The sequence below is a fragment of the Oculina patagonica genome, chromosome 11, assembly GCF_052425735.1.
Source record: "Oculina patagonica isolate OP01 chromosome 11, crgOcupat, whole genome shotgun sequence".
Lineage (NCBI taxonomy): Eukaryota > Metazoa > Cnidaria > Anthozoa > Scleractinia > Oculinidae > Oculina > Oculina patagonica.
The window spans coordinates 20,590,963-20,617,984 of NC_135768.1; the positions used below are offsets into that span (position 1 = coordinate 20,590,963).

Genomic DNA, 27,022 nt, shown 5'->3' on the forward strand with positions numbered 1-27,022 from the left:
TAAAAATGATCGCGTTTATTTCTCAAATACATCCGACAAAAATACTTATAATATTACACAGGGCAGTTGAGTGTGAATTTGTTGTGTTTTGATATCAATACAGTGCATGTGTTTATAGAAAAAAGTGCATTAGCTTAGTGGTATTTCATCTTAAGGCGAAGTCTACATCTCGTTCGATTCCAACAAACTTGAGAGCGTCCGTGGCACTGTACCTGCAAAGAAACAAATGAAGAAAAAATAAGAAAAAGGGGAGCTGGTGTAACTTAAAAAATTGTTAAAAAAAATTGGAAAAATCTTTGATTTGTGATCAACAACAACTACAAATAAACAGAAGAAAGTCCAGCTAGTTAGAAACTTCGTACAAGTTCTCCATATAAAACGAGAGGAACTCATTAGGAAGTGAACATGCCTAACAATGTCGACGATGTGTCGGAGATGGAAATGTATGTCAATATGAACAAACTTGAAAACGCGAGGTTCTTGTTTAACCCTTCCACTAATTTGAGTCTGTGAACAAAACCCTAGTGTGTGACCATTCAAATGAAAGCTATTGAGCAGGACTTTCATGTGGTACTGTTTATCATGCTGTACTTTTGGAAAGGTGGTTTTAACTTTGAAGTCTGTGGATGAAACTCTAGTGTGTGACCATTGAAATGAAAGCTATTGAGCATTACTTTTATGTAGTACTGTTTGTTATGCTGTACAAGGTGGTTCTAACTTTTAAGTCTGTGGATGAAACTCTAGGTTTGTGACCATTTAAATAAAAGCTATTGAGCAACACAATAGAGGTTCTGTTTGTTTTCCGCATATTTTGCAAAATGATTTTTGTTTTTCAAGTTAAGCTTTGGCATTTCTTCGAAATGGAAGGGCCATTAAGTGTTAGGACGTTGCAACTGTATTTAGTAAGAGTTCAGGAGTAAGTTTTGAGAGAAAACCCAACGACCCAAAGGACTCCTTTTGGATTCACATTAATGGATTTTAACTCGCTGATACAAATTGAAAGCTCATGTTTCCTTACCTATAATCAAAGAACAGTTCCTCTCCAGCTTCAATATCACGTTTGGCAAAAATTCCAATCCTGTGATCTCCGTTTACCATCATTACTGAAATAAATAACAGTTTTGCATTCCAGTGATTACAGGGTATTAATATTGCTATTTTTCAAAGCAATTGTTGGATGAGGCTGAGGCCTTTTGACGTGTCCAGAGTAAGCAAAGGTGATGTTTCCGGAAAAAAGGGGGACTCCCGATAATGGAGTATACGGAGAGAGGCTTCGCCTGAAAGAGGTACCTTTTTCTGGCTGGAGGTTTTAAAAGAGTAGGGCTGTTGCAAGTTAATGTATGGAAATTGTCATTAAGTAATGTTCAATAAATGAGCAGCAGTGTTTTATCAAGTTTAAAGCACGAGGCGCAGCCGAGTGTTTTAGACTTGATAAAACACGAACTGCGAATTTATTGAACGGCTTAAAAATCTTCTGATGTAGATCAACTCATTCTTGCACTAATATTTAGATTTGGGGCTATTTTGGCCTAGAAAATTGGACGTAAAGTTTAGCCGTGACTTTATCAGATATAGACACTCATTAAACATTAATTTCTTTTGTATTTTCTTTATGAATTATTAATGAGTTTTTGTAAGTTCATTTCAAGGATATAAAGAAGGGATGCAATTTCTCTTCTATGGATGTGTGAAAAGCGTCACTTTTTTCTCGGAAAGTATACGAAAGAGAAACCTTTTCTGTCAAGAATGGTATATAAAGCCAGGGGCCGCCCGAGGTCCAAAACCTTACTCTTTCATATACCATTTCGTATACCTTCGATAGGACAACGGTACCCTTTTTCACATATCTACAGAAAGGATACTGCATCACTTTTCTTATTTTTTTTCACTTGAATAACCGCTTAAAAAACTTAGATAAATCAACCGTTCGGTTGATTCATTTCATCGTGCGAAAAAAAACTTGAAAAATTAACCCAAAGAGAGGTTAATTTTTCAAGTTGCAATCCGTTTCCATCCGAGCCATCCTCAGCCCAAGAGGCTCCTTAACAGTTTCAGTACTTATAAAATTTGAAAACGATCTCTGGCTAAAAAACTTTAAAAATACGAGCTTTCGGCTGTTTGAACTACAGCCTTCGACGGGTAAAATGTTAAAAAAGGTAAAAAAATGCAGTGTGTGAAGTTGCGAAATAAAAATGCTAATAACTAAGAATATTTGTTACAAAGAATGTTGTACTGTCCAGGTAGAGGACAGGAATTGTTATCCGCATTGGGAGTTAGCTTGGAATGCCACGCTTCTAATGTCTTTCTTGTTCTAAAGCCGCCTTTGTCAATGACAGATGCATTTTCAAAGTCTATCGCGTGATTATTGGACCAGACGTGATTAGCGATTCTTGAACCTTTGCCGCGGTTTTAACATTTCTCAGGCGCTCTTTTTTCCTGGTGTTGAAGGCTCTGCCCGTCTCACCAATGTAACACCATGAACACTCAGCACAATCTATATTTTCAAGTTTCCGTTCTCTAATATAGCAATTTTAAATAAAAATGGACTATCATTTTTAGGTTTAACTTCTGGCTGTTCAAAAATCTGGCAAAATCCGTGACATAGACCCTTTAAAACACCTGAGAGAGTTGTTTATGTAAAATTTCTCAAACATTAGCTATGACTGACAATCGAGAAAAATGCAAAGCACTGTCTCGCTCTATTCTCTTTTTATTTCTATTCGTTCAAAAAAGAACATTCTGTCTAATTTTCTTCTGTTTGTTTACATAACATCTGCCTTGCTGTCTTTACAACTGCCGTTCGAAGCTCGCGAAGACGCCAGCAATACAAAAATGGATTGAGGGACGAATTCACGAATACTGCAGTTAGAGCAAAGTACCATTCTTTTTGCCAGTCGTTGTCCGAGATTCCATAGAGAGTCAATAGAACATTTAATGGAAAATAACAAATAATTAAAGCTATGTAGAACACGAAAGTGTTTATTGCACTTCTTCTCAATCGCACCATGTTAAAGTTATTTTCAGCATTGCAACTTTGCACTGCCTGTAGTTGTGCGTTTATTTGTAACTGATGTCGACGAACAATGAGATAAATTCTGATGTAAGTAAATGTGGAGACTATTAGACAAATGATTATAACAACGCCTGAAAGAAACCTATGTACAAAAATGCAATACAACTATCTTCTTCAGCTTGTAAATGGGCCAAGACCTCTTTCGTACAGTCACCAAAGTATCGTTTGCAGGCTCCTTGTAGTTACATTGAGCCAGACCTTCGTATATTTCCAGTAGTTCCTTCGTATATTTCCAGTCATTGACGACTGATCCTGAAAACACTGACTGACAAAATCGCGAAATTTAATACACTTTTGCTCCAATTTTTTTTTGGCAATCGCAAAATTTAACACCCGCGAAATTCGGGCCCCGAATTTTCGCGACATTAAGTACTCGCGAAAATTAGTAAGAATAAGGTAAATAGAAGCCGATCTGTTCCGGAAAAAGTTTGGGGGCTCTTTTCGGGGGCACCAAAGAAAATTTCAATGCACCTCGATCTATCATCACAAGGTCCTGCAATGGTCGTTTATATCTTGTTTATTGCACTTCTTCTTTATTAACAGTTTCTGCAACATGAGCTATAAAACTAACTGACAATCAAGAAAAAGACGAAAACTGTCTCGATGTATTCTATTTACATGTCTTTTAATTCAGAAAGAAGATAGTGTCTAGTTTTCTTCTCTTTGTTTACATAACATCTGCTTTGCTGTCTTAACAACTGCCGCGCGAAGCTCGCGAAGACGCCAGCAATACAACAATGGATTGATGGACGAGTTCATATACACTGCAGTGAGAACAAATTCCCATTCTGGTTGCCATCTGTCATTAAAGATTCCTAAGAGAGTGAAGATTATATACATTGGAAAATAACATATAATTAAAGCTATGAAGAACACGAAAGTGTTCATTGCACTTTTTCTCAATCGCACTACGTTAAAGTTATTTTCAGCATTGGAACTTTGCACTGCCTGTTGTTGAGCGCGGATTTGTAACTGGTGCCGACGAACAATGAGATAAATTCTGATGTAAGAAAATGAGGAAATTATTAGACAAATGATAATAACAACGCCTGTAAGAAACCTATGTACGAAAATGCTCCAAAACTCAAAACCTGTTAAAAGTAAGTTAAAGAACCATATAATTAACAAAGTACATTTAACGCGGGATTTAGTCACTAAAGTAGCGTATTTCATGTGATAGTGAAGAGCCAGAAATCGATCCACAGAAATGGCTGTTATTGTCAAGAGAGAAACTCCACATAAAGAAGGCCCTATAATCCACGAGATATGGTATACGACTGGGTCTTTCGTAAGTTCTTCAGCAATAGAAGTCGGCTGAACAAGGAATCCAATAAGAAGGTCTGAAACAGAAAGACTGCAGAGCATAATCATTGAAGTCGAGCGAATGTGAGGAGTTCTTATTATGGCGGCCAATACCAAAGCGTTGCCCAGAATGGATATGAGCATCAGTGGAGCATTAAGAACACAGTTTATGATGTGAATAGTTCCAGGAGTAGAGTCGTCTTCATTGTATGAATGATGTTTTACCGATCCGTTGTTGTTCTTCTCGGTACTATTCATCGTCAACGTTAAACTCTTAGAGTTGTTAAACTGCTTGTTTTCTACACTTAAAGATAAGCAAAAAACTCTCCTTTTCGTATCAAAGATGGTGCAACAGTGAAGACGCCAACAGAAAACAGCGAAGTTTTATGCGTTTTCTAAAACATCTTGGGGCGTGTTTACTCGGCAACGGTTCCAAACGGATCCGGTCCGAAAATAGGCTTTTTGTTTACACGGGACCGCTGGTTCTGGAACCGTTCTGGAAAGTTTTGGATAAGTACCGGACCGGTTCCAGAATCGACCAATGAAATATCAGGAACTGGGCCGGATTGCTTTTAAACAGTTCCATGTAAACAGAAGACGATCCGGTCCGGTTCGATTCCGAACAGTTCCCTTGCAATAAAAAATTGTCGCCAGGGAGAAAAACATCAGCACAGGTTACGAAAATAGGCGCCGGGCAACAGACTTAAACAAACGACGTCAGTGCAGAGGAAGCAGACAACTTTGTTGACAACATCCAAAAGAGATCTCACGCCTCCAGACAAGGAAGCACCCAAAAAAATTGTTGCCAGGGAGAAAAACATCAAAACAGGTTACGAAAATAGGAGCCGGACAGCAGACCCAAAACAAACGACGTCAGAGGAAGCAGACAACTTTGTTGACAACATCCGAAAGAGATCTTACGCCTCCAGACAAGAATGCTAAGCTTATTTCAACAGAAAAAAAGAAAACAAAAAGGGCTTAAAAACTCTTATGTTGAAGTAGAAAAGGTCAGCTTCGAGCCAAAGTGGCGCATACTGCCGGAGCTTATCCCGGTTTCCTTAGCATTAAGCAGCTAGAAGTATTTCTACTCCCCCCTGGATGGGATGCTAGTCCATCGCAGGGAACCCCCCAGCATTATTTCGCCGGTACCCATTTATACACCTGGGTGGAGAGAGGCACTATGAGAGTAAAGTGTCTTGCCCAAGAACACAACACAGTGACCCCGGCCAGGGCTCGAACCCGGAACGCTCGCTCCGGAGTCCGGCGCGCTAACCATTAGGCCACCGCGCTGTTGAAGTAGGTTGATAGATAAATATCGAGAAGAAATTTGGCGGACTATTCTTGTATATAACAAGAACAAAGGATATCTAGTCAAGACCAACGACGGTGAAGACTAGATACCAGTTCCGAATGAAAATCCTCAATTAACGAACTCCCAAAGGATTTCAAACCATTTAGTGACGGTAAAGGCCTGGCTAAACTAGGAAACATTGTTCCTTGTCACATTTCCTAGGTGGCTAAATTAGCGGGAAGCGATGAAAATGTTTTGCTGCCCGAGTGGCTAAACTAGACAACAATGTTCTGGAAACAAAGTGTCACGCATGCGCATAAACTAGTCAACATTACTTCCATGGTAATAAGGATTAAATAGTTTTGTCCCCTGAGGTGTAGCATTGCCAAAACGTCGGGAAAATAACTATAACAAAAGCGTAGTTTTTGCTAATGTTATGCTATGTTTTTATCATATGTTTCCGAAGCAAAATTTGTGTCCGGGAAGCAACAATGTTTTTGACTTGAGGCATAAACATTTTTTTGTTTCCATGTGGCAAATTTTGTTCCCGTAACATGTTTCCCGCGTGGCTAAACTGGGAAACATTTGCGTCCGAGGAAGTCTGCCGTGATTTGGGCAGGGTGGGTACTTGTTATTTTTTTCTTATAACATTGTATACATGCTGTGTTTCATGGAAAATAAATAAGGGGATAGACGAAACTGACGAAATTATAGTGTCTCAAATTATTGCTAAAATGTCAGTCTATAACACCCCCTCCCCTACAAAGAGAAGAAAGCTAGAACGAAGTTAGAAGTATAGCTATAGCATTAAAGGCGGGGGTACACCTGAAGGCCGTTTATCCAGCATTGGGTTTAATGCGAATATCTCGTTCGCGTCTCAAGCTATCCACAAACTCTATGCTCATTACACAAACCTATGTTTTGCGGTGTTTTGTAAATTTTTGGGCGTTTTGGAGGATGTTTAAGAAGAAATAGTTTTTCTTAAAGGATTAATAAAATTCGGAGAAATAAGAAATATTTTAAAATTAGAGTTTGAAGTTAAAAATTAGTAGATGGACACTTGACAACCTGGGGTGCCCTTGCTTTGGGGTCAACTGTCTGGTGTTTTCCCATTTTTTTTAACCCTTCTTAAAACCTCTAAAAATTTCACTCAACTTCACCTTTACCCCCTATGTCAAGCATTCCATTTTAATACAACGATGAAAATTTCTTCTGATTCAACAGGCACGATTACCTCTTGACAATTTGGCTCGACTGGATATTTTTATTTATGACTATTGATATTTTGACATCAGAGTTGTCATTGCAACGTAATGACGCCATTACGTTGTTATGACAACTTCGATATCAATATAACACTAGTCAACAAAATTTTTATCTTCAAAATACAATACAGTTGCTGTGATAGTCTCTCGATAGACTTGTTTATGGCAACGCTTGATTATCAAACTTGGGCTTTGTTGCCCCTAAAAATCCAGGCGAGCCACCTTAAATTGCTTATTTTTACACCTAAAAATGAGCAAATATTTTTTTTGTCCAAGAGAATAACATATAGCAAAGCTGGTCCAAAGTGGAGGGGACAACAGAAAACAAAACAGTTTTATGCATTTTCTATAACATCCGGTGATTCCTTTTTTCCGTGAAATGTGTTCATTACCTATCCATTTTTCTTCTAAAATCCGACACCGAGTTTTGGCGAGATTGGCGAGTAATTTGAAATTGTCCTAAAAATAACTCAAAGGGCGTTTGATTAAATTTTTAGTAATTTATCAGTGCGCTTTATAGATGGAACTCGCCTTACATTATTTAAAAATACAGCCTTGCAATACTTCACTTACACAACAAGTATCCCAAGAGAACGAGTTGGAAAAAAATTACGAGTCAAAAATTGCTGTAAGTAAAAAAAGCTGTAAACACATTGAACTAATGTCCCTATTAAAGTGCATATGAAGCGAAATTTTTTTCTGTCGTTTTTAGTTCTTCAATATGTATATAAAAACACTGTAAACATTTAAATTCTACTGAACAAAGATTCGAGCGAATTTTGTGGGTATAAAATACTGTTTTTCTGTCAAAAAAGTGTCCGGAGACTGGGTCGAGTTTATATTGCGAAATCCTGGCTGTGACGTCACCTTGGTGGTAGCTTGGTTGCGAAGGTTTTGTTTACAGTAAGCGCTGAGTAAGGAAATATGTCGAGTGACAGCTGTAGTGATTTGGAATTTAGCGTGACTTACGACTCTTCGGGTAGCGTAAGAAAGTAAAGAAGAAACAGATGAAGAAGAGTACAATATTGTAGCCGGTTTGCCCTTTACGAAGACGAACCACTTGCGGGAGAAGACGAAGATGACGATCAAGACGAAGAGGACGATTAAAACACGTAACGCGACTACCGAGCCGTCGAGGCGCCGAGCCACTCAATTATATACCTTACTCGTTCTTTAAACACTTAACGCGACTACCGAGCCGTCGAACCACCGAATTATATACCTTACTCCTTCTTTAAACACGTAACGCGACTACCGAGCCGTCGAGCCGCCGAGCCACCGAATTATATACCTTTCTCCTTCTTTAAACACGTAACGCGACTACCGAGCCGCCGAGCCACCGAATTATATACCTTACTCGTTCTTTAAACACTTAACGCAACTACCGAGCCGTCGAGCCACCGAATTATATACCTTACTCGTTCTTTAAACACGTAACGCGACTACCGAGCCGCCGAGCCACCGAGTTATATACCTTACTCGTTCTTTAAACACGTAACGCGACTACCGAGCCGTCGAGCCACCGAATTATATACCTTACTCGTACTCGTTCTTTAAACACTTAACGCAACTACCGAGCCGCCGAGCCACCGAATTATATCGCTTCAAAAATGGCCCTGCATTTTGTAATTGCTCCATTGGTGCATTGTGACACCCGGAGTAAAAGTTGTGTTTCGACAACTCTCGTTGTTCGGGCCACCTCTCTCCCCTCTTCGCGTAGTTTTTGCCCTGTCCGCCATATCTGATGCTTTGGAGTGAAATCAACAATCAACCAACGTGACGTCACGAGCTGAGATCACGTGGTATTTTGGCCGCGCAATTTTCCGGTCAATTTTAGAGCGAAATGCTGCAACTTTTTTGGGTTGTAAAATCGTCAATTTATTTTCTTTTCTTTTCAAACTTTCAGGGTTTTCTTATAAGATGTTAAACTTTAAAAATATGCATTAAAAAATTTCGCTTCATATGCACTTTAATGCCTCTAAGGCCATAGAAACCAGAAGTCAGTATGTAATTTCTTCTCAAGTATGTATATGCAGAATTAAGCGCGCGGGCTAGCGTAAAATCCGGTTCAATTTCCCCGCTTAGAAGCGTCCCTCGTTATCACCCATCTGTCTGCTAACGACAAAATAATACACCAGGATAATTTGGACGTGGTCAAGTAATTTAAGTCTGGTATCTGGTAGTTTAGCGAAGACAATGACAGAGATGATTTTCTGGCAAATAGACCTTATTCACGGTAGCCGCCCTGTTTGTTTTCGCTTTATAATGCAAATTATGCACGTGATTCACGAGGGGGTAAGCAGGCTTAAATCGACAAATTTCACTTTTCTTACTATATCTGATAATTTTTTTTTCGTACCATGCTTTGCTTTCAGTATTGTGGCAAACTCATTCTAAGTTTTACGCAATTTTGACGCTTCGATAAAACGAAAACGGCTTGCGTAGTTAACAAACAGACCCACGGCAAAATGGAATCTATTTGTTTTATACAATACGTCTAACACAAGACTAAGTACACTTCAGTGTAAGCAATACCGCTATTGGTGAGCCAAAGTTGTTTTCGTTTCATGATAAACTTTTCCGTAGCCACGAAGCACTGCTAAACTGATTTAATAAACAAGTAATGGAAAATTTAAACATCAACGAAAGAAATAACCTTTATTTCATCTGGAAAGTTGTGCAAATCGGTAAACTTTAAACATAGCGTTCAACCGCCATTCATGGATTTGTCGTGCCGTCGTCCAACTGTTCAACAGCGGACAAAACTTCGATAATCTCTCGAATCATTCACTGTCTACTTCAAGCTTATTAAGCTCAGTTAAATGTTTCAAAAGATGAACGATACTTGGCGGATTGTTTCTTACTGCAGATCTTTAAATAAGCTGAACTTTTCTGTTTTGTTGTGGCCCCGCGAGTTTTGAAAAACTTTGCGGACAACACCGATTTGGACTATGAACTGTGATCACGCGCGCGAGTCACGCTACGCAGTGACGTCATCTGTGCGTCTGTACCCTAATAGATAACAGGCATCAACCAATCACAACGCGCGCAGTAGCTTAGTCCAGTCCCTGAACTCTCTCTTCCACGCGCCCTTTATAGGGGTTGAACCCAGGTGCGCGAAGAGAGAGTCCAGGATAACTTGCATGCACATGCTCAGAACGAACCAATCAGAAGCGAGGAGTGTGGCGTCACTTGCTTGGGACGCGCGCGCTAGGTTAAAACTGGCTTGCTCAAATGACGAATTCAACTACGCGACCGGGCGCGCGAATAAATGCAAGAAAAAAAACTGTGCTCAATTGCATCCAAAACAAATTCAATAAACAACTACAAAATACTAGGAATAGTTGATGGATAGCGAATTTTGTTTTGGCCGTTAGCTTTTAGCAGACACTGACTGCAAAGCTAGGCCTTTTTAAGTTATTCCGGTGATCCTGCTTTAGTACACGGTCGCGTAGTTGAACTCGTCATCTGTGCGCGTGCGTTTTCAAAAGGGCTGCCAAATATGGTTTTTCCCCCAATTTTGGGGGGAAAACTGGCGCATGCGCATGCAAGTTATCCTGGACTCTCTCTTCGCGCGCCTAGGTTCAGCCCCTATAAAAGGCGCGTGGAAGAGAGAGTTCAGGGACTGGACTAGCAGTAGCTCGGTTGTTGTATAATGAAGTTTCTTAGCCATAACTTTCAGACAAGACTTTCGTGAACCTTTCCCGAAGATACGATTGCTAGCCGTGTACGAATTATTCAACGTGACGGAAAAGAAATTTTTCTTGCAAAATTTCATATCTTTGAGTTTTTATACTTTTAGTTTACCAACTGTATTGAAAAACCAAAATATCTTTCCGATTTGAATGGAGAATAATTTACAACAGCGGTCGATCTGAAAGAATACTTCTAGTTTTCTTCTGTTTGTTTACATAACATCTGCTTTGCTGTCTTTACAACTGCCGTTCGAAGCTCGCGAAGACGCCAGCAATACAAAAATGGATTGATGGACGAGTTCATGAAAACTACAGTGTTGGTAAATTCCCATTCTGATTGCCAGTTCTTGTCAGAGATTCCATAGAGAGTCAATAGAACAAACAAAGGAAAATAGCAAAAAATTAAAGCTATGTAGAACACGAAAGTGTTCATTGCACTTTTTTTCAATCGCACCATGTTTAAGTTATTTTCAGCATTGGAACTTTGCACTTCCTGTTGTTGAGCGTGGATTTGTAACTGATGCCGACGAACAATGAGATAAATTCTGATGTAAGAAAATGTGGAAATTATTAGACAAATAATAGTAACAGCGCCTACAAGAAAGCTATGTACACGTGAGTTCCAAAAGTCGAAACCTGATACAAGGAAGCTAAACAACCATATAATTACCAAAGTATATTTAACGCGGAATTTAGTCACTAAAGTAGCGTATCTCATGTGATAATGAAGAGCCAGAAATCGATCCACAGTGATGGCTGTTACTGTCAAGAGAGAAACTCCACATAAAGAAGACCCTATCACCATCCAAACATGGTATATGACAGGGTGCTCCGTAAGCTCTTCGGCAATAAAAATCGGTTGAGCAAGAAATCCAACGAAAAATCAGAAACAGCAAGACTGCAGAGCATAATCATTGAAGTTGAGCGAAAGGAAGAAGTTCTTATTATGGCGGCCAATACCAAAGCGTTGCCTAGAATGGATATGAGCATCAGTGGAGCATTAAGAATACAGTTTATGATGACAATAGTTCCAGGATTAGAGTTGTCTTCATTTTCTGAATGTTGGTCTTCCGCTCCGTTGTTGTGTTTCTCGGTGCTGTTCATCATAAATGCTTAACTAATTACGAACTCTTCGCGTTGTTAAACTCTTTGCTTTTACACCGGAACGTTACCAAATATTTCTCCTTTTTGTTCAAGAAAGCATATAATGAAGACTGGTCCACTCCAACAGTGGAGACGCCAACAAAAAGCAACCCAGTTTAATGCACTTTCTTGAACATCTGGTGCTTTTTAATTAACTCCTCCTGACGTTTTATGCGTGAAATGTGTTCATTACCTATTCATTTTTTCCAAAAAAACAGTGACACCGCTTTTAAAGATAATTAATTAGAATATTGGTCTTAAATATTACTCGAAGAGCGTTTGATTAAATTTCTGGTAATTTACCAGCGCCTTTTCAGATGGAAATTGCCCTACATTATTCTCAAACTCATTAATAATTCATCAAGTTAAAACAAAGAAAATCATAACCGGGAAGGAGGTTTGGATACTCGGTCTTAATTAGCATAGGTCAGTTTACGCTTTTTATATTTCTCTGTTTACCCCTTAGTTTTTGTTTCGATTGAGAAGATATATCAAACACTCGAGACAGTGTTTCGTCGGCTATCCAAACACCTTTAATTTCGTCAACAATACATACTACGCTGCGCGTCATATTTTCAACTCTCTTCTTCGTGTTTGGATATCCCGATGAAACACTGCCTCTCGTGTTTGATATATTACTTCAATAATACAGCCTTTCAATACTTTAGTTAAATAACAAGAATTCCAAAAGATCGAGTTGAAAAATATTCACGAGTCAAAATTTGCTGTATGTAAAAAAAGTTGTAAACACATTGAAATATTGTTCCTTTTGTTGCCTCCAAGGCAATCCAAGCCAGTAGTTAGTATAAAAAAAAATTTCTTGTCAGATATGTATATGCAAAATTAAGCGCGCAGACCAACTGTCTGCTAACGAAAAATAATAAAAAATGGACGTGGTCAGCGACTCAAAAGTCTGGTTTTAATAATTTTTGCGAAGGCAATAATAGAAATGATCTGCTGGCAAATTAAAGTTTCTTGGCCATGAGTTCCAGACAAGACTTTCGTGACACGTTCGGATTTAACATCGAACCCTTCCCACATCAGCTTTGCTGTAAATTTATCGTGTATAAATAAAAGATGTTATTATTATTATTATTATTATTATTATTATTATTATTATTATATTATTATTATTTATTATTATTATTATTATTATTATTATTATTATTATTATTATTATTATTATTATTATTATTATTCCCGAAGATACAATTGCTAGCCGAGCACAATTACTCATCATAACTAAAAAGAAAATTTTGTTGTTTCGTGACTGCGTCACGCTCGCTATGAAACTTAATAGTGTTTAATAGCGAAGAAATTTCCATCTACGGGTATAAATGACAAAACCATAGCTTCATTCTAAAGAAATGTCTCCCGTACGTTTAAATTAAAAATAACAAACGAACGAGATTAACTTTGAAAACTGTTCAACCAAACAGTTTTTCAAAAATTCATATCGTAAATCCGTTTTAATCTACTTCAATTTTTGTCCATCCACACCTTCTTTTGTATTTGCTGTGTTATTACAATGTTCCTCCACTGTTTTTAAAGGTTATTTTTATATTTCATTCAATTTGGTGGCCATTTTTTCTGTAAAAATTTGGCTAAAAGTGACACAGTTTTTTCAAGTTAATCTCTAGTTTCAGTCAATAGCCACTTGTATTGAGTAATGAACGCCCGAAAGTATCAGAAGAGCTCTTACCTTTGGCGTAGCAGTTTGGACTGATGGAATGGTTCGCGAACCTGATTTTGTTCCCTTTCCGAGTGGCATCCACAACAAAGTCTAAAAAAAACACCAAATAAGAGAGAGAAGTGCATTTGCTGAGAACAAAGATGTTAACTATCCAAGCTGTGAGGTGACGAACGAAGGCTAATCGTTGTTTGGTTTCCCGCCCTTGCCACACGTTACAAGTTTCCCGTTGCAATGCCACAGGTTACAAGTTTTCTCGCGCTTACCGCAGGTTACAAGGTTTCCCGCGCTTACCACAGGCTTAAAGCCACAGGTTACAAGTTTTCCCGCGCTTGCCAAAGGTCACATTTTTTCCCGCTAAATGTTATTATATCTACCGAGGTAACACTCGACGCACGTTTCCCATTGGTTATGTGTTTTCGGCCTTTTGCTTCAAGTTCTGGACGGTTTATTACGATTTGAATCGAGTTCGAGATGAATTCAAAAGTTACTGCAAAAATGAAAACTGCTGTTGTTTTTTCTTCCTTACCATTGTTTAGATTAAACAAGAAGCTGCACATGTACTTGTCGTAAACCTTTCCTCTGCGGTCCGCTTCGTCCTGAGAGATGATCTACAAAAAGAAACAAGAACAAAAATCTATAAGGCATCGTGTCAGGAAAGGTCTAGAGAACAAGAACCCTGCCTTGTAAGAAAAATCTGGCATTCTGGGAATTGAGCCCGCGATTTTCGGTAGTGTTGTTGCTAGGTAACCTAACGTGTCCTGATGGCGAGTAACTGGCCGTAACTTTCAGAGCACTCACAAGAATTGGAAAATCCTCAGGTGCTTTGACGAAAACATGCCGAAAACGACCACTTCTTTTCTCGACTGGTGTATGGACTACAAGAAACAACGAATTATCTTTGTTTTACTCCGACTGAATTCTATTTTCCCATTTTCTGCAAGAAGAGCAAAGATTCCTTCCAGAAACGGTGTTCTGTATTCACAGCCGTCATTTGTGGCATCACGCAACGCTAAATGTGTTGCCTGATAAAGCTTATCACGGCTGTGAAAAAGGCTACTTGATATATTAGACTTGTGTAACTAAAAATTTAAAGGGACTGTGTCACGGCTGAGTTAAGTTAATTTCATTACGTTTTGCCAAATACTCGCTATGAAAGTTAATGTTTGCAAAAAAATTGCTTCTATGGATCTGAATGATAAAACCATAGCTTCATTGCAACCAAATGTGTCTTCCGGGCGTTATAATTTAAAGTTACAAACAAACAAGATCAACTTTGAAAACTGTTCAGCCCAACTATATTTCAAAAACCCATATCGCAATCCGTTTCAATCTTCTTCACTTTTGACCATCCGTACCTTCTTTTGTATTTGCTGCCTTATTGAAACGTTCCTTCACTGTTTTTAGAGGTTAGTTTATAGTTCATCATGATGGTCATTTGCCATGCCTAAATTTTGCTAAAATCCCTGACACAGTTCCTTTAAAAAAAGTTTTTCCTACCTCTCCGCAGTATTCGCCAATAAATTCATTCTTTTTACAAGGCTCCTTGATGTAAATTCCCCAGCCAGCCACGTCAGAAGGCGCGAGTAAAAGATGCTGAGTACAGACGACGTAAAAGAAGATCAGGTTTTGAAACCAAAAAAAATGCGACTATTTGACTTAGGAACCAACCTTTCTTTGACCGCGTTGAAGGCCGACATTCCTACAGCAAATGTTAGTTGTTCCATCAAAGGAATCTAAACAAAGGAAGCGAAAATCAAAAATACAAAAAAACTGAATATTCTTATCTGCAGTAGTCACGTCTTGCTTGTGGCCATTTTAATAGTGCAGTTTGGGGAATAGGCGTCGTTTTTGGGAAATCTTCGTTAACAAGCCCGAACGGTTTCCGATTCTCATCGACCAATCAGAGGATAACACGAGCACTTCCAAAGAAATGAAGAGTTGTCACGTCCGCTTGACGTAATAACGACAAGTCGTTTTTGCTCAGAAACATTGCTCACGAAAACTGTGGGTAATTTTCCCTTGTAATTTTCTGACCAAAAAAGGCAGTTATTTCCGAAATTAGTAGCACACTCGTTACCATCTTACCAGCTCCACATGTCTGGCAGAGGTCTGGGTCACATTCTCTGACCGCTAGGAAGCATGGGCACTGCTTGGTGTTGCACTGTGCTTTACATCGGCAGCCAGGGAAGCGATTTTGACCTGATGGAGGGGAGGGACAGTCAATTTATTGCACAAGTGAACAGGAAGGAAAAACATTGAATGATGAGTAAGCTAGAAGTCACCCAGAGGAAATGAGTTTTGCACTTACAAAAAAAACCTTGTTATGAGGTTTTCTTTGTCTCTCAGGGTATTCAATAAAATTTGAAGTAGGCAGCTGGTTTGAGTAATAGAGTAACCGACTCTTTGAAAAAAAATAGTTTTTTAATGACTTCAACTTAGAAAAAAGTAGCTGACTTCTCTGAGTGAAGTAGCCGATGCTTTAACCTTTTTGTCAGGCGTTGGTGCTTATTGAAAGCACTGGACTCTACTTAACAATGTGACTACGAGCCCAAATTATCTGTGAGCGAATAGTCAAGGAGGCGCCATAAGGTTGACTGTCACTCATAGAAAATGAGGGAAAGTAGTCTTAATGGTTTAGTAGAAACTCTAAGCGATTGCTGCCCAAAACCTGCAATTTTTATATGTGTTTTTTAAGCCAAAAAGTAAAGAAAAATTGTCTTTTTAAAGAGCACTGCCGCGATCGTGTTGTATCAGCGAATAGAAAACAATAGGAGAACCAATCAAATTCACTTTTAATTCACGGATTTTTTAAATTTGAATAGAACGCAGTAAGAATAGCAAGATTAAATTGACATTGAGGTATTGTCTTGCTGTACCACCAAATTCTTAGAACTAACATTAAAAGAAATGTATGGCGATCAGTAAAGAGAATTTGTATTTAAAATCTGAGACTACTAATGACTTACAGTCAGTGCTGCACTGACAGAACTTCTCACAGAAGTTTTGCGTAGCTACACAGATGCATGACTGATCACAAGGCTGTCCAGGATGGTCACATGGAATGTAGTTGTACACATGTGTAGAGGTGCTGTCTGCAAAAGTTTAAAGAAAACTCAAGTTAGTTGTTATAATCAAAGCAAAATGAAAATAGCAACCTGTACTCATTTTCCCTGTATCCCCATCCCCAACCCTCCATTTTTATTTTTTTCCTTAGTGGCCATTTGGCCACCAACAGCAGACGGCTCAAGTTTGGTCGCCAGTGAAAACTTTTAGTCACTAAATTAAGCTCACGCTTTCAATCCTTCTTCTCAATTTTAGTCGTCAGACTGCCAACTTTGGTTCCAATTTAGTTGCCAGCTCCAAAATTTTAGTCACCATGACGACTATAATGGCTTTAACTTGGAGGGTTGATCCTGCTCTTCTCATGAACAAACTGTATAGAATGAGTAAACCAAAGTCAAAAATAGACTACGAGTTGTCTATGTTGTGGTTCAAATTTATCTTTGGTTTAAAATTTTTTAGACCAGTTTGATTTTAATTTCCCTTTGTCTCAGATAATGTTAATGCATTTGAAACAATGAGAAATAAAAGCCAAACTGGTTTGGAAAATTTTAAACCAATAAATTTAAACCACAACTTCTACTCCCTCACTTTTTCAGGGTCAGTCTTGTGCGAACTGATGTCTTGTGAGCTTGTGTGCTCACCCAGATGACTGACTGGGAAAAATTAAAGTGTAGGGACATTTAGTAAAAAATTCACTAGTACCTTTTTTCAGTTGAATCTTTCTGCAGTGTAGAGACCACATCCTGTAAAGGGGAAAACAGCAACAAGAAAGTTCAGTGAGATCCCTCAGACATGATATATAATTATATTTTTTCACTATTTAAATCACATGGACAATTTCTTTGCGCTTTAAAAATTTATTTGCATTGCTGTGAGAAATGTAAATCAGACATGATCTTCTATGCCTTGAATTATTTGGCAACTATTCGGTCATCAGGTCACTTTTCCAGGAGTGATTGCACATGACATTTTAATTGCATACTGACAAAATATAATACATAAAGTGTAACATGATAGTAAATGGTTTGAACCCAGGAGTATCATTAGTTCATCTAGTGCGATTTCTGGGTGAGAATAGTTCTGAAAAGAACTGTTATTGGTGACTAATGTTCTGACAACCTGAGCTGAAGCCATCTTCAGAGTTGTGTGAAAAGTTGTTTGTCAGCCGATGATGTTATACATGTACATTGTAAGTCTGGTCCACTGAAACTGATTGGCCTCTCAAGCTGACTTCCGATCAGGTTGTGGAAACGTCAGTCATCAACAACAGTTCTTTTCAGAATTACTCTCATCTGGACAATCACACTGTGTAAACTATTGATTGGTTAGTTTTGCCTGCATTATCTTTGGGAGCAAAAACTGCATTCACAAAAAACTGTTCAAGACAAGTTTTTCTTTTTTTTTTTTACAGTCCTATACAAAAGGAAAGGCATAAAGCTGGTAAAGACCTGTGTTTTCTTTTCTTTTTTCTTGGAGGTGTATCTTGATCATCAGCTGTTGGTAATGGCTCGTGTGACTCTTGTAATGCCCTCAGGTACACCTGGAAATTGATGTTTGACACTAAATCACTCTACAAGCATTTGCCCACAAATGCTGACAGATTTCTGGTTTTTATTTCACATCCCCGAACAACAGCTGGAAATCCAACTGTGTGATCTTCACAGGCTACACAACTGCATACTTAACACTTACATGTAATGACTGGTCCCCAGGAAACAGTTAATTTCGTTTCCCAAGAATCTGAATATTTCCTTAGGGGGGCAGAGGGAAACATTGGAATTCAAGGGAAACAAAATTAACCGGTTTCCTGAGACCGGTCATCGAGTGATTTGTTATATAGTACAACAAAGACACTATAAGAGAACAGCAACTGCCAGTCAACATTTTGTCAGTTAACCGTGCACTGTTACTCTTTGACGTCATAGATTTTGTTGCCCCTGGTTTGGGGTTGTTAGATGTCATGTGACCTCAAAGTAGCCAACGTGAGTGTACACTGTTGGCGAAAAAATTCCAGCTATATAACAATAACTAATGATTCACTTAAAATCTAACTCCAAAATTTTGATTTTTGTAAGAGAAAGCTTTCTGGAAAAAAGTAAGTTGTTCAAAGTCACATGAAACACTGTCTCTTGTGTTTGATATATTACTTACCTCCTTACAAGTCTTGGAATGAATCAAGTTTGCAATACTGCAGTAGTTATTACAATAGATTGGTTTAAGAACACGGAACAACGATGCCTCAGCTCCTGTCCATTCACTGGTCACCAAAGAATGTTCTGGACTGCTTCCTCCAGTCTTCAAAAACAACAACAGCTCATTAGTTTTTACTCTCAAAACTCAAAATTCTTGACGATGAGACTCGACTTTTCTTCAAAATTGTCAAGAAATGGGTCTCGAGATACGGGGATTGAGATGCAAAGGACTGTCAACTTACTTTTGTGCGGTACTGTAGGGTGAAATTCAGAATTTCTCAATTTTGAACATACATGAATGTAGCATCTCATTCCATGTTCAAACAAGATGGTTTGTTTGTACAAATATTGGTGAAAAAAATTCTACATTTCAACTTCGGCACTGGCCATCTGATCAGAACATTATGTGAAGCACTCGCCATAATCAAAAAGACAGTAACATGAACTAAAATTAATGTTTCATCTTTGCTAACAATGAATACATGCAGTTCATTGGTACAAGCTGTACACTATGTCAGTTTGATATTTCCAGAATAGTGCCTTTCAGAGGCTTTTTGCATACTGTGTTTTCAATATCAAAAGACATGATACATGTATCTGAATGGAGAGGTGCAAGTCTTGTACCATTTTACGACTTTTTTTAAAAAAAGGAACAAAAGGGATTAACATGTGTGAATAACACAATGTTCATGTAAGCAATTTGTTTTTTCCTCCTCACGGAGGACTGAAGGAAGAGAAAAAAATGCAAAAAATAATTTTAAAATCTCTTACCACTGCACTGTCTGGACTGGGAAATCCTGATCCTTTAGAGTTTCCTTTCCCCCTTTATTATCCTTGCTACTGGCTCGACTCCTTCGCCTGGTGCTGACTGCATCAGATGACTTACCACTGCTCTCTTCCTCATGTAAATTCTGTTACAAAAAGAAACAAATTTAATAGACGTATAGAAAAAAAGTCTCTAATTCAAAGGAGTACCATTCAACTCCATCTTGAATATCTTAAACAGAAGTGCCGAAGTTCAAAATGAAATGAAAAATTCAATAGAAACAAAAATAAAAAAGTTTTTGATCTTTTTCTTTTTATTAATAAGTTTTTAACCCATTTCTTTTAAAGCTATAATTTTCTTGTTATTTGCTATGTGTTTTATAATGCTTATAGATCTTTTTTACTTTCCAGTATAAATAAAGAATTAATATTAATATGTGGTTTATATTTTTACCGGTAGTTTAAGAAAAACGACTATCACCTTAGAGTTTGTCTCAAGCATTCAGCACCATCTTTGAGCAACGGTTTAAAAACTAGCAGGAAACTATGCCTACTCTCTTGCCAGTTTCGTCTTTGTTTTGTATTTTCATGTGCATATTAGTGCTAATGTACCATCATTCAGTATTTAAATCTAAGCTACTTGTTTGTCACCTTTTATAAGTCCTCCTTAGTCTGAAGATGATATAGAATTATACTGAAATATTACAAGTACACCAACGATTCCTCACATTTGTTGCCTGTATTATAGACACAATATAATGCATTTACTTGGTATCAAATATATCCTCCATCCCTTAGGGGTTAAAGGGACAACACGGTTACTAAACATACCTTCACATGCATATAGCAGTCAGCTCCACAAGGACTTGTTTCTTGTAGATCAACAGGACTCTGAGAATTAAATAAAGAATGACATCAGAAGTGCAATACACAAACCTGTACAATTTCAACTACAGCTTGTAAACAGAACAATAGTGTTACTGTCCTGTCGTGAAGTAAGCCTTTAGTTTCATTACAGTATTCTCAGTCAAAGCTGTTACTGTAAAACCAGTTACAGTCATTTTGTATAGTACAGTCAAACCTCTACTAAAAGACAATGAGTCATGGTCCCAGCCACATACAAACACTACATTTTTAAATGTGGCTAAATGAAATTTAGGCTAGGTTAAACATGAAACAATGCTGGCCAGCAGTTTCTCTCAGGGTTTGGCCTGGGGTGGCCGGGGGTTTCGTGCAGGGGTCCCACATGGCTTACAGTGGGGCTTCAGATGTTAAGTCATTCCGCGTTTGCTTTTGCTTCGGATAGTTCTTACGGTGATTTTATTCCCATGGTAAGTATGTGGTAAGTATTTTTGTTTCCACTGTCTTTTCAGTGTGACAGTGCTGGGTGGGTGGTTGCCGCTCACAGAGTTGTCATGGATGCCCTACGCTTTCAGCTCAGCTGCACTCGTGGTTCCACCCTCCTTGTAGGCACCATTCCCCAAGCTCATGAATCTATTGTTGATGAATTTAACCTCAAATAAATGGACACCTTTTTCTAATCCAAAGGAGTTTCAACCATGATTAATTGTTACTCAGTTTTAACACAAAGTAAAGAAGATCGTTAGTCACATGTCGTCTTCTTAATATGTTTGTCAACATGTATCTAATAAAATAAATTAAAAATGCAATGGTTGATGAAAGTTACTGGGATCCCTGTATTAACTATATTTTATAAACTTATAATGAGTACCTTTCGTTTTATCTGCGTGGGAAGTGTTCGCCAACCTAAACCAAGCATAAAAAAAGAAAGAGTCATGATTAAATTCAGTTAGGTGCAAAAGACAGCACCCAATGTAGACTTTACTTACCGTGCATGAAGCAGTCATACTTGTAACATCTTCTACAGAACAGCATATGAAATGAGTGCAAGCTTTGTTCTCTTGAAACAGATTGTGCCTTGGGACTAATAAATAGAAATAAAAAAATAAATAATATATACATGTAATTGATGGATTTGTTAGAATGGCTAGTGCTCTGGACTCTGGATTACGCGGTTTGAGTTCAAGCCCTGGCCACGGCACTGGATGGTGTACTTGGGCAAAACACTTTACTCTCACAGTGCCTCTCTCCACCTAGGTGTACAGATTTCTTTGATACAGATGGGTACCACAATCCCCCACTGGGGGTGGGGGGGAGGGTTAACCCTGCAATGAACAAGCATCCTACCAGGGGGGAGAAAAAAAATACTTCAAGCTTTGGCCTGATGGGCCACTAGGCTCACATGCAAACTTTACCTCTCTTTGTTATAGAACTAATGTTACAAAACTAATGTTACAAAATAATGTTACAAAACTGATGTTACAAAATAATGTTACAAAACTGATGTTACAAAATGATTTTAAGGAACGCTCAAAGTACAGTGTAACTCAGTCATGTACCACAATGAATGTTAAAAAGAAAGCTAATTTGTTTCAAACATTATTTTTCCTAACCTGTCAATATTTGGTGTACATTCTGGTGGTAATTCACCATTTTTACGATCAAGCACATTCTTGTACCTATAAGAAACAGCAGTTTACCAATCAGAAACATATCAGAGTTGAACGAGCAGGGCCAAAAAAGTTTAGAATGCTTTACACAAAGCTTGAATTTTAGGCACCTCTCTTAGGGGCTTCAGTTAAGTTATAAGTTACTTACAGTCCATGCAAAGCTGTTCAAAACAAGTCTCTCAGTCCCATCATCAAAACAAGATTTTACTTAACAATTAGGTGACAGGTCAACAAATACAGTTGCAGGAACTGTTTTCCTCATTTCTTCAATCTTTCCTTCTCCTTACTAATTGATTTGTATCAAAAAGTCCAAAAAGGCTGTAAAAACACAGAGGATTAGACTGAGGAAATGGAATAGAGTGGGACTGCTCACAACCTAACACAAAGCACACTCAATATTTGTTTATTTATTTATTACGATTTACTCCATACAATACAAATACATTATGAATAATTTAAAAGATAACTAACTAAAACAAACAAACAAACAAACAAAAAGCCATGGAGAAGGAGACAACCAAAAGCGCAATGGCACCATACTAGGGAGGTCCCCACTTGTTAAAATTTAATAATATGAATGAACCCTTTCCTTTTGTAACTCAAAACATAAATATTAAGTGGTTTATTGTGGTTCTAAATTTAGAGGTCTTTTGGTTGATGAATGGGTATAATAATTATTAAATTCGCATTGTGTTGTTTCAAAAAATATCTATACACCTTCCATGGGAGGTTTTTTTGGTTTGAATCCCCCACCCTGCTCCTGGAAATTCTAGTTAAGCCCCATACTTTACTTTACAGTTTTGGCTTTTGTGACCCCCTCCCACCTCCACCACCTAGGAATTTTCAATAACCAAGTTCCATGGGATGGGTATGGATATTTTCTGGAACTGCACATTTCACTATACAAAACAAAGTAAGGTTAGAAAACGTCATTACCTCCGATGAACCTCAGCACCCATTAAGCCCTTATCAGGAAAAAGAGATGCAATGGCGTCAAACAGTTCATCATGTTTCTCGCCTGATTCTGCAGGTTTCTCTTCATCTTTTGAGGAATTTTCAGGAACTTCTATGTTAGAATCAAACAGGATGAAGAGAATTAAAAGAGGTAAAAATGACCAACAATGAGCACGCAGTAAGTTGTCGAGATGGTCAGTGGTTCTTAGCACTCGCCATGCTCAGGATTCAATGTTCACTGGATAAAAGTGTAATCGCAATGTACTGCATTCTTATCTTGGCAGTATTTCAGTCATTGTTTAGTGATGAAAACAAAACATGTTACATTATTTTGTGCAAAGACAGTGAAGTGAGAATCAAGGAAAAAGTGACTTGTAAAGGTATCAACCAAAAAATCTTGATCTATGTTGTGGTTTAATTTTATCTTTGGTTTAAATTTTTTTAAACCAGTTTGATTTTTATTTCTCTTTGTTTCAGATTATGATAATGAATATGAGACAATGATAAATAAAAATCAAACTGGTTTAAAAATTCTAAACCAAATGTAAAATTAAACCACAACATCTACAAAGGCAACTACATGTAAAAAAGAGAGATGAGATAACATAAAAATAACTAAAAGACCACCAACAATGGCCACCTCCTGTGATTCCTTATTTTAGTACAACTGTCTGTAAACATTACAACCATATTTTAAAGTTATAAAGTGTAGATCTCTGATGTTATACATGGCCCTGACAGAAGAATCACTGTTTCACACTGTTTTTACAAGGTACATGTGCAGTATACCTTCACTTTTTTCTTTCTCCTTTTCTTTTGCTTTCTCAGTTTCTGTGTTATTCTTGGCAGACTCCTTGTGTTTCTTCAAGGCTTCAACCAGCTGAACAAGCAGATCATCTGTGAGGGCGGCTTCATCAAACACTAAAAACAAAATGGGTTGTCATAAAATGGAAATGAAGTAAAAAATACTTTTTAAATTTATTTTTCAATGGAAAATGTATCATCCTTAAAATTGAAAAGCTCAATTTTCAAAGTGTGTCTATACTCTAAGGTTTACATTGAAACCCAGTTCACACAATTTCTACAAGAAAGTTAGATGTATTTTTAGGGGGTGGTTTTGATTTGTCTAAACTGATGCAGTGTTCATTTGCAAGACATTTCTCTTTTCTTCTTTTTTTTTTTTTTTTACCTCCATTTTATTTTTTGGTTTACCATGCTCTGGGGTGTTGTGTACTCGTCCTTCATAGTTTTTAATGAGTTCTTCAATGAATGACCCATCCTGGTCTAAAACTTCCTCTCCCATGTACGGAATATTATGCAGGACTGTCTCATCTTCAACCTATGGTCATGAACATGTATCTTCAATAAAATATTATAATTACTAATAATGTAATCACTCATGGGATCTTAGTAGCCAATCTCGTTCCCAGAGCCTGCATTCCCCTTTACCAGTGGTCAGGAAACTCACTGGCTCTGGACGAATCCAAAACCGGAACCAGGAAATCCTGGTTCCAGTTTGATTGTGCACGTGCGCCAGAGATTGTGGTGAAACGAACAAGTTTTCAACATCTTACCAGATTCAGACGCCTTTGTGGCGGGCTTTCAGAATAGCCCAGAGGTCCCGATCCCTGTCACAGACCAGAAGGATCGTGGCCCCTGGGGACGAGATTGCTTAGTAGCTGTTGCAAGGCATCCCCTCACAATATGAAGACAAGGCAATGCAAAACTCAAGTACCCTGAGCAAATGCAAGGATGCATGAGATAAAATGATCCCAATGAGTTACAGTTGTAAAGGGTGCAAGGTGGAAGAATACATGTATTTGGACAGAATTATCAACTCTCTGTAATATAATGTATAAGATATTATTTTTTTTTTAGGAATTTTATATGTTTTGGAAAAAAAAAAAAAAAGTATTTGGACAGGGAACATAATTGTGCGTGAAACTGCCCTTGTCACAGATAACCGTCGTAAAAGATTTGTTGCTGGTTGTAGTTTAACAAATAGGTTTAGTTTATGAGTGGAGTTCTTGTTACTTTTAATATTAATCTTCTTGAACTATTAATGTCTGGAGAGTATGATGACAATGATGGCAATGATGTTGATGACGACCATGATGATGATGATGATGACGACCATGATGATGATAATGATAAGGGGGGAGGGGAAGAGGAGGAGGAGGAGGAGGAATATTAACTTACCATGTAGTTTTGCTGCAGAGGGGACCATGTGAAGAACTGCGGCAGTGGCTGAACAGCATACAGAGTCCTTAAAACAGTGTGTTGAGTACCATGTCCAAACCCGCTATAGGCAGAGCACTGAGGAAAACAAGTGACATATTCATACAAGTCAAGTAAAGTAACTACAAATGAACCTTATTAGCGTTTTCGGCACCTGCTGATTGGCTTCTCAAACTTCCATTTTCCTTTGATATTCACCTCCGAGCAAGGCGTGGGAGAAAATTGTAATCTAGCCAAAAAACATCCTTTCAGGCTATATTATTTCACTATTAATACACTAAAACAACTATTTACCTCAGTGTTGGTGGCTAGTGGTGGATATTTACCAAGCTGCGAAGTGGGGGTAAATATCCACCGCTAGCCACTTCCACTTTGTTGAATAGTTGTTTATTATAACATACAGCATTTTCTTTACATACTTTTCTTGTGGAAGGAAGCTGTTCAGCTGGAGAAATAAACGGCACAACTTGCTGCTTGTCGCTTCCTTGTATCTGTTTCCGTTTCCATAGCAACTCTTTAATGGCTTGTTGGTTTTCGGTAAAACAATTCTGAAAGACAATAGATATAATACAATTTTAAATAATTTTTCAGCTTTAGCGTGGTGTTGAGGGCCATTTCATTTTATATCCACACCCCACCCCATAGATGAGATTTTCTTAAAGGGCTTCAAAAGTCATTTCTGAGGGGGTAGCCCTGTCGGCTCAGCATTCTTTGATCTCTCGAATATTTCTGAAGAGGTTATGAAAAAGTTAACTTTTTACTGAAGGGGTTTTGAAAAATCAGGGGAGGGGGCATCATGTCGGCACTTTGATCTTTTTTCTTGGGGGAAAATTTTGACTTACCTTTTTAATGGGAGGGGGGGGGGGGGGATAGTAAAATGGAATGGCCATGAAGTTATGTAATACATAGTTGTGTGGCTAACTAACTCATGATTTGGTGGGAAAAGATGAAGTAGGAGAACAGATGACACTTTCAGTACAACACCCTGTACTGTAGCTTGAGGCAGGTCTGAAAAGCCTCCTAGCCATAAATACCAAGCACTTTTCTACAGAATGATGTACAATAACATCCCAACGTGTATGTGGTAGCCACATGTAGCTTGATCAACTGATGTTGACATTCTATACATGTTATGAAGGACCTATAATTGCAGAATCCCGGGTGTAGGATCAAACACAAAATAATCTACAGCTTGAAAACAAAATTATGCTGTGTGATTTTTGTACTTATTTCAAGCACATTTTGTACTCTACTCAGTAAGCTTAATTAAAAAATGAAAGGGAATTTTTGGCGTGTAAAGTTATCGCATCTAATTCCAGGATGCGATCTTCTAGCTTTTTATGGAAATATAAATATATTTAACGACAGGTACCGGCCAAAGCTGAAGTGTAAATTGGACAGACAAAAACCCATATTGCTATCTCGTTAGTTCATCAAGCTTTCCATAAGCTTTATAAAAAAGATGAGCAGTTTGAATGCCGGGGAAAGCTCTAAATTAAGTTTACTTCCCCTAAAGTTTAGCCGATCATGCAATGTTTAAAAACAAATTCTCGATCTGAAATTCTAGAGAGTACCTTTACAGCTTCAACTTTCTCCGTTTGCTTGGACTGCCGAAGTTTGAGATATTCTAGCCGAGCAAGTCGTTTTAAATCACTTTCCATGCTGCTCTTGCTCGCAAAATCTTCTGTGTTATGAACTGCGGCGGGAAACACGCGTTCTCGAACAATACTGAATGAACGTTCGAAATCGGTGATCTTCGTAAATCATCGGTAGACGTCTCGCTGTAAATCGGATCGTGTTCGGAAGACTCGCATGAG

At 38.0% G+C, this 27,022-nt stretch overlaps 2 protein-coding genes and 1 pseudogene across 2 annotated transcripts; all 3 read right to left on the bottom strand.

The window, feature by feature from the left end:
• Nucleotides 1-26,947, bottom strand: LOC144630686 (histone-lysine N-methyltransferase EZH2-like). Its single transcript, XM_078489059.1, is given in 23 exon segments — nt 1-212; nt 1,019-1,103; nt 13,472-13,552; nt 13,989-14,070; nt 14,960-15,055; nt 15,131-15,195; nt 15,548-15,661; nt 16,429-16,554; nt 17,228-17,268; nt 17,974-18,065; nt 18,677-18,820; nt 19,489-19,535; nt 19,538-19,628; nt 20,314-20,373; nt 21,215-21,249; nt 21,333-21,427; nt 21,957-22,022; nt 22,950-23,083; nt 23,752-23,888; nt 24,180-24,306; nt 25,167-25,283; nt 25,625-25,753; nt 26,780-26,947. Coding segments are annotated over 23 exon segments (2,118 nt in total). The 5' UTR covers nt 26,867-26,947; the 3' UTR covers nt 1-145.
• Nucleotides 3,401-4,680, bottom strand: LOC144630707 (histamine H2 receptor-like). The gene has a single exon (XM_078489085.1). The coding sequence runs from the start codon at nt 4,631-4,633 to the stop codon at nt 3,722-3,724; it is 912 nt and encodes a 303-aa protein (XP_078345211.1). The 5' UTR covers nt 4,634-4,680; the 3' UTR covers nt 3,401-3,721.
• On the bottom strand, nt 10,818-11,730 carry LOC144631158 (histamine H2 receptor-like; annotated as a pseudogene).
• Nucleotides 26,948-27,022: the final 75 nt, after the last annotated feature.